The 16615-nt window shown below is 40.3% G+C and overlaps 1 protein-coding gene and 1 pseudogene across 7 annotated transcripts in view; both read right to left on the bottom strand.

Annotated features, from left to right (window-relative positions):
- The window catches only part of TBC1D5 (TBC1 domain family member 5), a 550248-nt gene that overhangs the window by 222710 nt on the left and 310923 nt on the right, over window positions 1-16615 (bottom strand). For 4 of the 7 annotated variants that reach the window (XM_030328643.1, XM_030328644.1, XM_030328646.1 and 1 more), the window contains one exon: window positions 8934-8969. The exons of the other annotated variants lie outside the window; for them this stretch is intronic. In XM_030328643.1, the coding sequence (XP_030184503.1) occupies window positions 8934-8969 (36 nt within the window). The remainder of the gene's footprint in view (window positions 1-8933; window positions 8970-16615) is intronic. 7 annotated transcript variants of the gene reach the window in all.
- Window positions 3854-8888, bottom strand: LOC115523773 (annotated as a pseudogene).

Genomic DNA, 16615 nt, shown 5'->3' with positions numbered 1-16615 from the left:
CTCTACATTTCTGAATATTTAAGTAACAAAGAAAACAGTATCTGAGTAACTTTAAGTGGGAATAAGCCTTGAAGGAGGAGAGATTACAGGAAGGAACAAGAGGGCATTATAATGAAGCGAAGGGGAGGAATAACAAACCTGAGAAGAAAAGCCTGCGTTCAAATTCAGGTTGCATAACTACTACGTATATAATCTTGAGTAAGTGATTGCTTAACTGCCTCACCTATTAAGTGGGGATAATAATGCTGATCTTGTGACCACGATGAGATAACATTAAAGCACCAGGAACAGTGCCTGGCAAGCAGTAAATGTGCAGGAATAGAGGTGATCATTAGTCTCTGAGTACTGGTACTTCAGGTGATAAAGAAGTGAATTAGGTGGCTTTGGAACTAGGGCAGAAGAGGGACAGGAAAGAGGCTGAAGAGGAAGAGTACCCAAGATATGGAGGCACAGGGCATCATCAAGACAGAAAAATACTCCTTAATGCCTCCTCTAAAGAGCAGAACTGGTTGTTTTACTTCATATTATAATGGCTTACTGCCTTTTCCAGGAGACTTCAGCTGTTTTATGCTTCATCCTGATCCTTTTCTGCCTCCCTGTGAGAGTTACAATTTTCTCCCCAGTCCAGGCTGGGTTCCTGGGTTAACTCTACTAGTGGTTTGTGAAGCATCTCATTTCCGGTCCTAGTTTTTATAATAAATTAAAGCCTGTCTTATCTTCATCTGTTTGTGTGACTTTTGCTTGAAATTCCCTTTGATGTGCAATTGTCCCCAGACACATATATTTGGTTTTCTTTCTTGCAGAAAGGAAGCCTCTTTTTTGGATGCCAGTAATAAAACAAACCCATGGGGGGGAGCAAGATTACCTCACATCCCTGCCTAAATCTGAATTTGATGACCCCTCTGGACAGTGCCTACTCAGGCAAGGAAGTGTGACTAGGTGCAAGTGACCTTAGCTCCTAAAGAAGAGAAAACTTACCCTGAAAGTAGATTCAGGGCAAGAATGTTGTTTCATAAAAGCCACAGGGGTTCCAGAAAGGTGTCAAATGCACTGATGTAGGAAAGAAACACAAGCACTTTTTAAATGACTTCTGTGGGACAGAAGTCAAATATCCCAAATTAAAGTAATCAGGATGAAAGACATGTAAGTAGTTAAAATAAATTGCTAAAGAGAAATTTCTTGGGAAAACTTAGTCACTAAGGTAAAAACAGATTAATCCTTCTGAGAAGTGAAATTATTTCCCCCTTCTTCCTCATTAGAGGACTTAAATCTGCCCTGTCTTCGTTTTTTAATTTGAGGTATAATTGACATACAACATTATATTAGTTTCAGGTGTAAAACATAATGATACAGTATTTATATATACTGTGAAATGATCACCACAGTAAGCCTAGTTACCATCCTAGCCATGTCTTCAAAGTAGGCTTCCTGCCCCATGATTTAGATCATATGGCTTCCCAATTTTGCATGTCCCCTCCCTTAACTCATCTTTGGAAATTTACCATACACAATGGCACAACCACATTCTGTGTAGCTGATGCAATCTGAAGTGATTGTGCAAGAAAGTACTAAAAACTCACTTTGTAACAAATACCTATGAACTATATAGTAAGAGTTTAATACCTAACTACTAAAAATGTAAATTATATTACATACCGATTCATAGTTTCATTTAAATGCATACTAACCACTTGCAAGATTAAAAACAAGAGAGCTACAAGAATTAAATTGCAGGTAGATAATTTAAATTACCCACTTTTAGCAAATACCCAATCAACTAAAAATGTGTATTAGGCAGACACAGCATATCTACGCAACAGCACACGATCTACAATCCTAAAGTGCCAATTTATGGAGTTTCGCGATACCCTCTTTTTCAGAAAAGTGTGACTTGTTCTCTAAATTCTGATGGTTTCATAGCACCAAATAAGTAATGTAGAGAGATACAGAAAAGTTTTTTAAAAGATATAAAAGTTTATGCTATTTAAGAAGTTCGAAAAAGAACTTCTATTCAGAGAAGATTTAAGCTCAATAAGTCTTTGGAGATTATCTAGTCTAACTCAGAAGGTCACAGGTAAGGATTCTGAGACACCGTGATTAATACCTGCCCCCACATTACTGGGTAGTTAGGGGAGCAGTACTTTCCATCCGCTTCACTCATCAATTATAAATAGGCCAAATAAACATATTTAGGTAAAATTCCATGAGTTCAGAGTTACCAAGAAGAACCTAGCTCAAAAGGCTGATGAATACACCTGAATAGTAATATATTTCCCACAACAAATATTTGATTGTTTTATTGTCAGGCTTCAAACCAGAAGACATAACATACCATCTATAGGAATCAGAAATAAGAGGGAGAAAAGTACAGTGAGTAGCTTTTCTAGGAATAGTAATAATCAGTTTTTGATGATATGGTTTAAGTTTCAAAATAGCTTCCCTGCCATTCATTACACTTCTATGCTTTCTTTTACCCCATGCCACCTGGTGTTGATCAGGATAGGAAAGCAATTTGAATACCATTCTAACCCAAATATCATTGGAAAGGCAAATTTACTTTTGAAACAATAATAAAAATCACAGAATACAGGCTCAAGGTGGGCCTTTTATCATGGGGGAAAAAAAAAAGGAAATGGTAGTAACTTCAGTAAAGATGAGGTAGAAAAAACAACTTAAGAATTAAAACTCTAGGGGCACCTGGGTGGCTCAGTCAGTTGAGCGTCTGGCTTCGGCTCAGGTCATGATCTCGCGAATCGTGAGTTCAAGCCCCGCATCAGGCTCTGCGCTGACAGCTCAGAGCCTGGAGCCTGTTTCAGATTCTGTCTCCCTCTCACTCTGCCCTGACCCTGCTTGTGCTCTCTCTGTCTCTAAAATAAATAAACATTAAAAAAAAAAGAATTAAAACTGTAGAAGTTTATAGATTATTTCAAGCCAAATATCTGATAAGCAAATAAAAGGGAAAAAAATTCACACTAAATAGGGACTGAGGATAAGTTATGTTATTATCAGAAAATGGAAGTCCAAGAGAGGTAATTTCCAAATCTGGCCAGGAAATGGGAAGGAAATAGAAATAAGTGAGAGTGGAACTCTGGTATAGATAAAACCAAAGAGAAAGTCATAGTAACATATTCCATGATGAAATTTAGACAATATTGCCAAAAAAAAAATTTTTTTTTAAACTGTATCCCAGACTTCTTTAAAAACAAAGTGATGAGAGGGGTGCCTGGGTGGCTCAGTCAGTTTAAGCATCTGACTTCGGCTCAGGTCATGATCTCACGGTCGGTGAGTTCGAGCCCCACGTCGGGCTCTGTGCTGACAGTTCAGAGCCTGGAGCCTGCTTTGGGTTCTGTGTACTGACCCCATACCCCTGCCCCTCCTGTGCTCTGTCTCACTCTGTGTCTCAAAAATATATAAATGTTAGGGGCGCCTGGGTGGCGCAGTCGGTTAAACGTCCGACTTCAGCCAGGTCACGATCTCGCGGTCCGTGAGTTCGAGCCCCGCGTCAGGCTCTGGGCTGATGGCTCGGAGCCTGGAGCCTGTTTCCGATTCTGTGTCTCCCTCTCTCTCTGCCCCTCCCCCGTTCATGCTGTGTCTCTCTCTGTCCCAAAAATAAATAAAAAAAACGTTGAAAAAAAAAAAATTAAAAAAAAAATATATAAATGTTAAAAAAAAAAAAAGAACAAAGTGATGAGTGATGTGAGGATTAAAAACAAGAGCATCCTTGAACTTTACCTTCCCTCCAACCAGTTCCCCCGCAAACCCTCTACCCACACACCCTTTGTGTTCCCAAATCCATTCTCAGTGAATGTAGAATGTAATCCCAAAGCCCTGGTATAAACCCCGGGTTATCTTCCTAGTCCCCCCCCCACCCCCATTTCTGGGAAGGGCAGGCACCACAGTTTGAATGCATGGGAGAGCCCAGGGTGGTGATAGACACAGAGGGAAAGGAAATGAGGAGCACAGGGTAGTGAAGTGAGGGCCCCTGTAGCCTGGGGTACCAAAATGTGGCCCTGTTGCCAGAAGAAAGCATGCCGGTGCCCCTGAGAAAGGTGACCCGGCAGCCTCAGGATCTTCTCCCAGCAAACAGTCACTGCTTGGACGTTTGCCCTTCTGGCGAGGGTTGCAGAAACACACTCGGAGCACATCCCTCTCCAGCCCAAGCTGCTGGGCTGTGTGGCTCATCTGCCGCAGGGTGGGTTTCGGGAACTGCAGGAGCACGTCCTCCAGGTTGACTGTCCCTCAGTTCTTCATACTTGTTCACTTACTCTTTGGAGCCTGCACAAGGGCCTCTGCTCTGCCTATCTCCTGCAGATTTTCACGATTGTCAGCTTCGTCCTCCTACTTCTGCAGCACAGGACACGGATTACAAGTTCTTAAAACTGAGCTGCAGAGCCTCAAAACAACAGACGGTCATTTGGCTAAACACCTTCCCAAAGAGAACCCTCAGGGTGAGCCCCACATCGGCCTAAATACATCCCGGAGCGATCCTCTTCTGTTTCAGGAGCTTGGCGAGTCATTACAGGTCTTTCTGCAGAGCTCTGATGTCCTGGGACTCTTCAGGATTTTACTCCAGCTTCTCCTTTTCTGGCTTCACAGCCTCAGGTGGGGCAGCCCAGGGCTGGGGGAGGCCCCCCGCCACTGGAGTTTCTCTCCACCCCAGCTCCCCACTCGCCCTCTACCTGGGAGGTCTCTAGGCTACCTTGGGGCACGGGGGTACAAGCCCCACTCCAACCTGATGTCCATAGTAGCCATCCTACCCAGAACTCAAATGGTGGGGCGGGGCATGGAGGAATCCCTCACACCTCAGAGCCTGGACCAACACCCAGGATTCCTGAATCACCAGGAGGGCCTTGGAAGCTCTGCAAGGTCCAAGGGTCAACCCAGCCAGGCTTGGCCGTCCCAGGCCCATCGCCTCCACCCCCTAGCCAGGGAGGGAAGGCCAAGATGGGAGCCAGGTGTCCCACCGAGGGGAACGGGGACACCCCAAGCCGGGGGCCTGGAGAAATGAGGGCTCTCCAAGGGACTCTAAGAGTTTTCTTGACGAAAAAAAGTATTTCAGTTCTAACTTAAGTGATCAAATTTAAAATAAAGCAGTTTCTCTCTCAAGATGTGTAAAGGAACTTATAATCAGACAAATTTTACATACTAAAAATTAATACCAAGAGATATAAAACTTTGGTGTGTGTGTTTTGTTCTGCATTTTGAAATAACCCAAAATTCGTAGGCACTCTAGTTTTCATTATAAGACGTAAAAGACCTTTCATTATAGAAAACTCAAACATTTCTAGAGAACAGACCATAGTAGACTCGATATATCCATCACTCACTTTCATTGCCAATCAACTCTTGTTTCATATATATTCCTCCTTCAATTCTGCATTTTGAAATAAATCTGAGATGCCACATCTATAAATACCACAGTATGTATCTCTAAAAGATAAGGGCTTTCTAAACACATAACCACGTACCATTCTGATACCACAACTCATAAAAGTAATAATCCATTAATTAAATCAAATATCCAGGCAATGTGCAAATTTCCCTAATTTTTTTCAGTTTGTTCAAAGTCACAATCCAAGAAATGTCCACACACTACAATTTGTTGATGTATCTCTTTAGATTTTTTTTACTTTATAGATTTATTCCCCCCCCCCCCCGCCCCGCCTGTCTCTCTCTCTCTCCAATGTATTTGTTAAAGAAGCCAGGTTACTTATCCTGTAGAAACTTCCCACATTCTGAATTTTACTTATTGTTCCTCTATCTTGTTATTTAACACGTCTCCTCCTCCTCCTATATATCTTATAAACTGGTAGTTAGGTCTACAGACTTCATCAAATTCAAGTTCAATTTTCAACAAAATTCTTCATGGGTGGTATTGATGGTTTTCATACATGTTAAATTTTTTGACACTTCTCTTATGAAAAGGTGGAGGAATCGAACTCTTCTCCATCTGAATATGTACTGACCTTAGTGACTAGCTTCTCACAAAGTGATGCTGTCACACAACTTCTGTCTGGCTCTCTGTCTGGACCCATCCTTGGAACTCAGACACCATGCTTCTCCTAAGTCAAGTAGCTACGTGGGAGGGCCTTGTGGAGATGTTCTGGTCACAGCTGCAGAGAAGGCCTCCCCTGAGAGCCAACTTCAATAGCCAAACAGGGGAGTGAACAAGCCTTCGAACGATTCCAGCCCCTAACTTTTAAGCAGGTCTGGCCAACATCATGTGGAACAGAGTCAAACTCTCCGGCTCAGCCCTGCCCACGTACTAGATTCATCTACAAAGTAAGTGCTGTTGTTTTAAGCTTCGGGGTGGTTTACGATGCAGCAATAGATCTCTCGTACGGCTTGTACTGCGTACCTCCATCAGGATGCACATATCAGCTTCTTTCTTTTTATGATGCTAGCAACCATTGGTGATCATTGCCTAGACCTATTAATTCATTAGAGATTGTAAATAGTAAAACTATAATTCTATCATTTTATCCTCCTTTATTACGTAAAACCCATATATAATGAAAACTTTCCCTTCATCAATATTTACTTATCCTCAATCAAGTAAGGTCAGCAAAATTTTGAAAAATCCTGTTGAATCCCATTACATTAGTTCGTGGATACTTGTTGTGGACATCTAAGATCCATGAACGACAGACAAGTCACTAATTCTGTCAAAAAAGTAACTTACAACAACCAGACTATTCTACATGCCTTTTGGGTATCTTCTCATGTGACTGCAGTATATGGGAAGGAATCAAGTGAGGGAGGAGGAACAGCTACACACCAGCTTTAGAGCGCCAATAACCAGGAACCCAGGTGGCTGATGTAAGATAAGTAGAAAGACACTCAACAGGGCAATTAATGGTCCATCATATTACACACAGACAATAAAGAGAAGCCAGGCAAATTTCTGGGCAATCCATAATGAAGAGTTCCTCAGACAACAAAAAGACAAAAAAAATATATGTATTTTCTAAGCAAAAAAAGGGTTAAGAAAAGAGTGAAATGATAAAGGGCTTTGTCACCGCATTATAGTACATAATTAGGTAATTAGAAGTATTAAAACAGACAAAGCATTGGGCCCAGATGAATTACTGAAGATGCAAGTATTCAATAAGATGCCCCAGGGGAAAAAATAAAGCCCTTGGTGAAGGTTTATAATCATGCAGTAGGACAGAGAAGCACAGAAGGACTTGAAGGAACAATAACTGGTGTTATGCCCATACTTCAAGAACAGAATTTCAAAACAAGCATTCATCCAAAATTTAAAATGAGCTGATGGAAACTCCCTCGAATACTATTAAACACCAAAATAACGATAATACCTTCTTCTGGTTTATTGTTTTATTAGAGAAAAAGTGGAAAATCAGGCAAAAACCATGAAGAGGAGCAATTTCACACAGAATGAAAGCAGGCATACTTTTTCTTCCTGTGCTCCGTGTTTTGGTTGATGATTGCACCACTTTCCTTACTCAACCAAATCTGCTTTCTCGTCTTTCCAGGCACACAGCTGGAATTAATTTCCCAGCTTCTTTCTCAGTTTAGCTGTAGACATGTGACTGAGTGCTAACCAATGAAATGAGAGTGGAAATGATGTATGACTGACCACAAAATTCAACCGTCACGTCCACTTCAGTCAGGCCCCATGCACATTTCCTCTTCCATGTGGATAGGAGGAAAAAGGCCATCCAGGAGGCCTGGGAAGCTACCCGTGGAGTGCAATGGCTTTAAAAAGACATCTGCAAATTCTTTAGAACATCCTCCTTCGTGGATTGCTTGCTCTGGGAGAAGTCTTCTCTGGAGAAAGACACTTAAGCAGTCTCATGGAAAGATCCACATGGAGAGGAACCAATATGGATCCCCCAGCCTTAGTCAAGCCTTCAGATGACTGCAGCTCCACTTGATATCTGGCTGCAAACTCATAAGACTCCCAACCCAGAACCTTCTGGCTAAGCTGTTCTAAATTGCTTATGTGCAGCAACTATGAAATAAATGATCATTGTTTCAAGTCACTAGGTTTTGGTTGACATATTATGCAGCAATTGATAACTAATATAGGTTTTGATACCTGATTCTGGGATGTTATTAAAAAACTATAAAATACATGGTAGGAGTGTCTATGGGATTGGACAGAAGCTGGAAGGACTTTGGATATAGCTCCAGTGAAAGATTAAAGGTTGTGAAAAAGGCTGCTAGCAAAAGAGAGCCCATGAGGAGGCTTCCAGTGAAGCTTAAATGAAAGTAAGGAAAAAATTATAGGAAAAATGGAGGAAGAAGGTTCCTTATTGTGTAGCAGCAACATGGCAGCCTCTAGTTATATGGAAAATTGAAAATGTACCACATAAACTGGGTAACCTCGCTAAGGAGCTATCCAGGCAGAGTGTTGAAGGTGCTGCTTGATTTATATTTGTTGCTTGTGGTAGAATGAAAGAGGAGAGAAGCAAAAGAGAGAATTGCTAAACATAAAGGTTCTAGGACTTGCTGGGTTTGAAAATAAAACTTCTCATTCTCAGCCTCTTTATCCAGCAAATAATGCTAACATTAAGAAAGTGCTTCTGGGCAAAGATCAAATCTAAAACACAGTTTGAAAAAAAAAAAAAAAGTCTAAAGATGAAACCGAGGGAGTCAGTGTAAAATCTTTTGTTAAGAACTCAGAAAGCTCTAAAGTGGTGCCTCAGAGAACCCTTCTGTGAGACAGGACACCCTGAGGCCCTATAAAGATTTAACACCAGGCCTTACAGAGCCTTCAGCAGTGAGAGGTCAGGGATGGTGCTGCACGTCCCACACCGTGCAAGAGTGCCTCTCACAACAAAGAATTGGCCCAGAAGGTCAGTGCTCCCAGCCTTGAGGAACTCTGCATTAGAGTATATACGCCCAGAGGGTACAAACTGCATTGATTTAATCTCCACCTCTTTCTGAGGAAGATTTATATAACTCACCTATGTTTCCATCTCCTGTTCGCTCCACAGAGTGCTCTGCATATAAAAGGTATTCACTTAATGTTTCTTGAATTGAGAAAGTGTTAAGTCTAGGCAAACAACATTAACATAAAATATTACAGAGGTATGGAAAGACTAGGAGTCCTAGGTATTATTTCCATTTTGGCCATTAACAAATTATACTTTCCTAAGTCCTATTTTTTCTTAGTTTCAACTTTCCAGATTTGCAAAATAAAAAGATTTAATTAGGGGACTACCGATAACACAAATGCCTATTATGAGAGCCAGATACAAAGCATAAGAATGAAGCACTGAAGAAACATACAAAATATAAGATACAAAGCATAAGAACTAAGCACTCAAGAAAATCTAGTACAGATAATAGACATCTGACAGATATTTTTAAAGAAAGATAATTATAATGAAATGTACATGACTGGTAAAAGAACAAAACAGGCATTATTTTCTTTATCAGGGCCTTCAACTTCTAGGACAGCAGCTAGGACACAGTAATTTTCCAAGTAGTATTTGTTGAATGAGTTACTGAACCCACAAACCTATAAACAAGCCAATGAAAGATAAAAAATGAAATCTATGGACTCAGGGACTAGAGGTGGGAAGGTGAAGCCTAAGAAAGGCCGGGCCAGAGTTGTGTCATTGTTTCTGCAATTAATAAAGACAAGAGCAACGTACAGTTTCCACAGGCCATAAACTGAAGGTGAACACTGATTTTAAAAAGGAAAGGGGGGGGGGGAGGTAGAAATCTGTTGTGATGACAACAGGCAGAATCCAGCCCAAGAGGATAGCAGAAAATCTCTGAGAGTCTTAGATGGAAGGTAGGGATTTGAAATCACCACACAAGTGAGATGATGAAGCAGAAGGGTTAGAGGACAGGAAATATGAAAGAACGCATAGTGGGGAAAAGGCGGGTAGGGCTGGAGTTTCAGGAGATGGTAGGTGTCACCATCTAATTAGACATTTTCATCACAGTTTCTGTCTAGTTCTCCAGTGCTCTGAGTTACATAGCAAGCCCTCTACCTCACTGCCTCCTGCCTCAAAAAAAACAAAAATAAAGAACTTTCTACTTATACCATAAAGGTGAAAAATTAGGAAAAAAATATACAGGTGGATAGATGTGTGCACTTTATATGTAAGAGTCTGTCACAACTGAAAATACAGACTTGATTTTGCAGCTTTTCAATAATTAAAACATTTTAAAGCAATTCAAAGCATCTACCCCTAAAGTACCAGTGGAGCTTCAATTCTGAACCTGCATTTAAGTTCTGAAAAGATTACGTTACACTACTAAACAGGTTGTGCCTAGTAGGAATATTTTAGGATGAACTATTTCTTGACCACCCACCAGACTTGACTTCTGAACCCTCTGACGATTAGTATGTGAACCCACAACCACAGACAGTGCTGAAAAAACTGGCTCAATGTAAAACAAGGAGGATCTCAAAAGCAAAACCGCTTGTGGTCAAGAGCCCGTGGTGCTAGATCTGTAACTGCTGCTGCATGTAGCACTGCTCCCGAAGTCCAAAGGTTAGGGGCATCAGGAAGCTGACCAAAGCACGATGATGGTGCGACCTGCAGCAAATACATCTAACGTTTTCACTCAAGTACTAAAGAATTGTTTTCAAATTAAAAAAAAAATCCCATAAATTAGAATAAATGTGTGGTAAGAATCTGCACGCCTAAATGAAACAGAAATGGGAAAGATACATGTTAAAAACAGGAGCGGTAAAGGAAAACACAGACTTCTAAATATGTATATGCAACTATAATAACAATAAAATATTTTGTTTTTACCTTAAATGTTGTCAAATGAGGCAGGACTACAGGCCATTTGACAAGGAGAATGGTTTCTCGTATTCCTGAAAATCTGTTTTTCCCCTCTTTAATATTTAAGAAACACACACACAGGTTGCCGACAACTCTTAGAGAGCGGCTTGTGTTGTAGTTTCCACTTCCCCGGCTGTGAACAAGTGCATATGTGAGGGCTGGTCGTGCATGCACAAGCATGTAGTTTGCCTGCATTAAATAAAATCACAACACAACACCAACTACATCCACTCATTCATGTGTGCCTGCAGTCCACCTCGAGGAGACTGAAAATATAAATACAAGCTGCTATTTTGGTGTGATCACACGAATATGGCAGCTTGTGTGTTTTTTTTTTTTTCTCTTTAACATTTTAACACTGGGCAGATTGTCTGCATTAACACAAACCAAAATCAATTCTGCTCTGAAACTGCTTGTAAGATCTTCATTCCCCTAAGGATTTTTTTTTTTTTTATTTAAGTAAAAAATGGGCTTAGAGGAAACTGTATAAAAGAGACCAGCATTTAGGAATCTTAACTTTGTAACGTGCAGTGATCAATGTCAGACCAGAGGACTGGCAGTTATTTTTCTCAAAATGGGAACTTTGGAGAAGATGGTCTTTAAGAAAAAATTTAAAAACCAACAAATTCACTTTGTAAAATCACTTCTGTGTGTCGTTAATATAGGAACAATTTTCAAGTAGTCTAATTTCAAGCTGCCCACTACAATGTAAGGTGATAAGTAAATTCAACCAAAAATTCAGATGAGACTTGTGTATGGTAAAAATTCACGAAAGTACTCCTAACGGCAGAGGAAGGAAATAAAAGTATTTAACATAGACCATGTCTAAAAATTCACCATGAATAAAAAATAAAATGCAGACATTCCTATCATACACAAATATGTAACAATGAATTAGCTATGCAACACTGTCCAGTAAAACTTTTTATGACAGAAATGTTCTACATCTGTGTTGTCACATCCAACAGCCATCAGTACTTGAAATATGGCTACTGTGTATGAAGATTTAAGTTTTTTTTTTTTTTTAATTTTTTTTTTTTTCAACGTTTATTTATTTTTGGGACAGAGAGAGACAGAGCATGAACGGGGGAGGGGCAGAGAGAGAGGGAGACACAGAATCGGAAACAGGCTCCAGGCTCTGAGCCATCAGCCCAGAGCCCGACGCGGGGCTCGAACTCACGGACCGCGAGATCGCGACCTGGCTGAAGTCGGACGCTCAACCGACTGCGCCACCCAGGCGCCCCGAAGATTTAAGTTTTAATTTCACTTAATTTAAATTTATAAAGCTGCATGTGCCTGGTGGCTACCAAAGTGGACACCACATGTCTACAGTTTTAAAAAGGGAATTTTAGCAATTATGGATGAATCCGCAAAATATTAAATTACAACATAAAAAATACTGAGAGGATAAAGTCTACTTATATTTTTTTTTTTAATTTTTTTTTCAACGTTTTTTATTTATTTTTGGGACAGAGAGAGACAGAGCATGAACGGGGGAGGGGCAGAGAGAGAGGGAGACACAGAATCGGAAACAGGCTCCAGGCTCTGAGCCATCAGCCCAGAGCCTGACGCGGGGCTCGAACTCACGGACCGCGAGATCGTGACCTGGCTGAAGTCGGACGCTTAACCGACTGCGCCACCCAGGCGCCCCTAAAGTCTACTTATATACATTTGCGTCTAAAGCTTGATCCACACATAAACTATAACCAAAAGGAAGCACTAAAATGTGAAAGTCGAATTCTTTTTTAAATTAGAAAAAAAATTTTTCTAAATTTTTCTTTAATGTTTATTTTTGAGAGTGAGAGACAGACACAAGTCGGGGAGGGGAAGAGAGAGAGAGAGGGAGATACAGAATCTGAAACAGGCTCCAGGCTAGGAGCTGTCAGCACAGAGCCCAATGCAGGGCTCAAACTCAGGAATGGAGAGACCCTGACCTGAGCCAAAGTTAGATGCTTAACTGACTGAGCCACCCAGGCGTCCCAAGAAAGTTGAATTCTTGAAGATCTAACCATATCGTGGAGAATGTAATGAAGTGCTGAGTCTAACTGCCTGAGGTGCTATTGCAGTAACCCTACAGTAACATAACGGAAACATAAAAGACCAAAACTTGAAGATGCTCACTACTATATCCAACAGGCAATCAGATAAACTTTAAATACACTCAAAATTACAGCGGTGATAGTTAAAGAATTTTAATCTTTTAATTCAAGAGACAGGAAGAAAGCAGCCGAAGAAGAAATGATACTATTTGGCAATAGCTTATAAATATGTTAATTTGCAAACGATATTACATACACTACAAATACACTTTCAGAATAGACCTTGATAGACCAAATAACAGACTTCTTTGGCATCTAATGCAGAAGGGATATTTTATTCTGAATTCAATATTTTCCATCATTTTAAATAATACTGTATTTCATTCAATGTTACAGCCTTTGAAGCATGGCAAAATTGGTTCAGAATGGACGATTCAAGCTCTGAATTAGAAACGCTGTAAATTGGAAGCTTCTTGATTTACCTTTTGATTATCAGTTTTTTCAGTAATAAAAATGAGAACAGTAACAACCTCATTAGGTTGAGATAAGGAACAATTAATTGAAATGAATACAAAACGCTTTGAGGCAAAAAAGGGTTAGTAGAATAAAGGAATATTAAAACTAGTTGAAGAGGAGATAATATTTTAATACAGTGACATATTCAGATCAAACAAATTCAATAATGATGGCAACAACACAGCTTACGAGATGAAATTATCTTGTTTAAACTTGGACTAGAAGGCTAATAACAGTATTTTTTTTAAAGCATACTTATGTCTCTGAAGACTAAGAATGTTAAAGATTGTTACTACTAAAATCGAGCAATACTGATCATCAGTGATAAGATTCACAATCAGTGAGCCTTTAGTAAGCATCGACTTGACTCTGCAGGTGGCACAAAAACAAGAGTAGGTCCAAGCCCTCTAAGGGGCTACCGGCAGGTTTGAAAGAGGAGACCTGGGCTAACCCCAGAGCTCTCATACACACTGTTTCGATGACAGCACCAGTTAGATTGCACTGTAACTTCTGTGTGGCTGCTTTCTCTATTAGACTTTGAGATTCTTAAGGGTCCATGCCATATTTATCTTGGCATCTCCAGTGCCTGGCACCCTGAGGAGGTTAATATAAAAGTACTGAATACACTGGCAGATTGAATACACTGGCAGGTCTAAGTAAATATAGGACTCAACAAAATTAAGTAATGTCATCAAAATGTTATTAAGAAGTTCTACTACAACATAGAATAGACACAAATTACTTCCAATTGTAAAGACTGGAAAATACTTCATGAACAGGGTGATGATGAACCCAGGCCTTTAAAAATGAAGTTTCAGGAATCCAAAAGGGAGCAATGAGAAGGAGCGGCATTCCAGCAGAGGAGAACCAAGTAATGCAAAGCATGGAAAATGGAAAGCACAAAACCCATTCAGGAAATAATGCAATAATGCTAGAGCACTGGTCTAAAACAGAACTGTAGAAGGACTTCAGGTTTCTGGTTCTGCATCTAAGGAACCTGAACATCACTACTCCATCCTAAGAACAAGTAAAAAGCCGAGCAGACTGAAAAACCAACAACTCTTCTTGGATCTGTAAGAGAGGGGAGGACACAGGGCAAACTGGCAAACATGGGCAGTCACAAGTTAATCAGAGCACAACTCATAAGCAAAACCCTTGGCAGGAACCAGTGCAGGACAGGAAAACCTGAACTATACTTAACCAACTGCTGGGGTGGACAACTCTGAGTTAAATACGCCAAGGGACCTGACAATAGGAAGCCCCCCACCCGCCCAAACACCTCCAAGAGCTTGACCAGGCTTCCACAGTAAACAAAAAGATCCCCTTGGCTTCCCACAGGAAGAGGGGGATAGGGAGAAGGAGCCATTCTGAACATAGCACTCTGTTCTAAACAAAATCTGCCTTCAGGGAAAACCAGTTACCCAGAGCCTAATCTGCTGGGGTATTATTAGACCCTAACTGACCTAGGGGAAGGGAAATACCCAACTCCAGTCCACTTTAACTATCCTGTCTCATCTAAGGAGGTGGAGAGAATTAGAAACAGATGCAGAACAACAAAAGAAGAAATATTTGAAGCAATAATGACAGAGGAATTCCCCAAATGAATGTCAGACACAAAACCACAGATCCAGGAAGGTCAGAGGACACTAGGCAGGGTAAATGCCAAAGAGCTGTGCCTAGGCATATCATCTTCCAACTACAGAAAATCAAAAAATATAAAGGAAGAACATAAGAAGGAATAAGTAAAAAAACTTTTAGTTTTCTTATTCTCAATTGATATAACAGATACCAGTTATTTAACATAGTAATACCAACAATGTATTCAACCATGTATGCTTATATGTGTGTATATATACAAACATAGGTATGAATATGCTTATATATAAATGAAATGAATAACAGCAGTGTTACAAAGGATAGGAGGAAGGAATTAAGATTCCTCTGTTATTATAAAGTACTCACACTGTTGGTGAAGTGGTATAGTGTTATTTGAAAGTGGATTTGGATTACCTCAAATGCAAATTGCAAACTTTAAGGCAACCACTAAAAAAAGTAAAAGAAGTACAACTGGTATGCTAAGAAAGGAAAGAAAATGAAATAATATAAAATGCTCAATTAAAACTTCGAAAGGTAGAAAAAGGGTGGAAGACAGTAACAGGACAAGAACAAGGTAACAAAGAACAAGGTACAAAGAACAAAGAACAAAGACAAAGAACAAGGTAACAAATAGAAAAGAGTAACAAATATGATAGATAATAATCCAAGTGTATCAATAATCACTTTAGAGGTCAATGGTCTAAATGCGCCAACTAAAAGAGATCGTCAGAGTTGATCAAAAACAGGACCCAACTATATATGCTGCCCAGACGGAACCCACTTTTTTTTTTTCAACGTTTTTTTTTTTTTATTTATTTTTGGGACAGAGAGAGACAGAGCATGAACGGGGGGAGGGGCAGAGAGAGAGGGAGACACAGAATCGGAAACAGGCTCCAGGCTCTGAGCCATCAGCCCAGAGCCCGACGCGGGGCTCGAACTCACGGACCGCGAGATCGTGACCTGGCTGAAGTCGGACGCTTAACCGACTGCGCCACCCAGGCACCCCGGAACCCACTTTTAAGTATAAACACACATTCAGGGGTGCCTAGGTGGCTCAGTCGGTTAAGCAACTCTTGAATTCGGCTCAAGTCATGATCTCATGGTTCATGGAATAGAGCCCCACATCAGGGCCCTGGGCTGACAGTGCATAGCCTGCTTGGGATTCTCTCTCTCTCTCTCTCTCTCTCTCTCTCTCTCTCTCTCTTTCTGCCCCTCCCCTATGTGTGCACATGCACGCTCTTGCTCTCTCTCAAAATAAATAAACTTTAAATATAAAGACACATTTAGATTGAAAGTAAATAAATGAAGAAAAATACATCATGCCAACAGTAATTAGAAGATTTTTTTTAAAGGGGCATTAGCTAACAATAAAGGGGTCAGTTCTCCAAGAAGACATATCAATCCTTAACATGTATGCACTAAACAAGAGAGCATCAAACTGTGTGAAGCAAAAACTAATAAAACTGCAATAAGAAATTTAAAAATCCACTATCATGGTTAGCAAGTTCAACACCCTCCGTCAGAAATGGACAGATCTGGCAGGCAGAAAGTCAGAAGGATATAGGTGAGCTCAACATCATAAGTCTACTGAATATACTAATATCTATGTACTTCTTCCACCACCAACAGCAGAATACACAATCTTCTCAAACTCACAGGGAACATTCACCAAGAGAGACCACATTC

The sequence above is a fragment of the Lynx canadensis genome, chromosome C2 (assembly GCF_007474595.2).
Source record: "Lynx canadensis isolate LIC74 chromosome C2, mLynCan4.pri.v2, whole genome shotgun sequence".
Classification (NCBI taxonomy): Eukaryota; Metazoa; Chordata; class Mammalia; order Carnivora; family Felidae; genus Lynx; species Lynx canadensis.
This window is presented reverse-complemented; position numbering and strand designations above follow the sequence as displayed.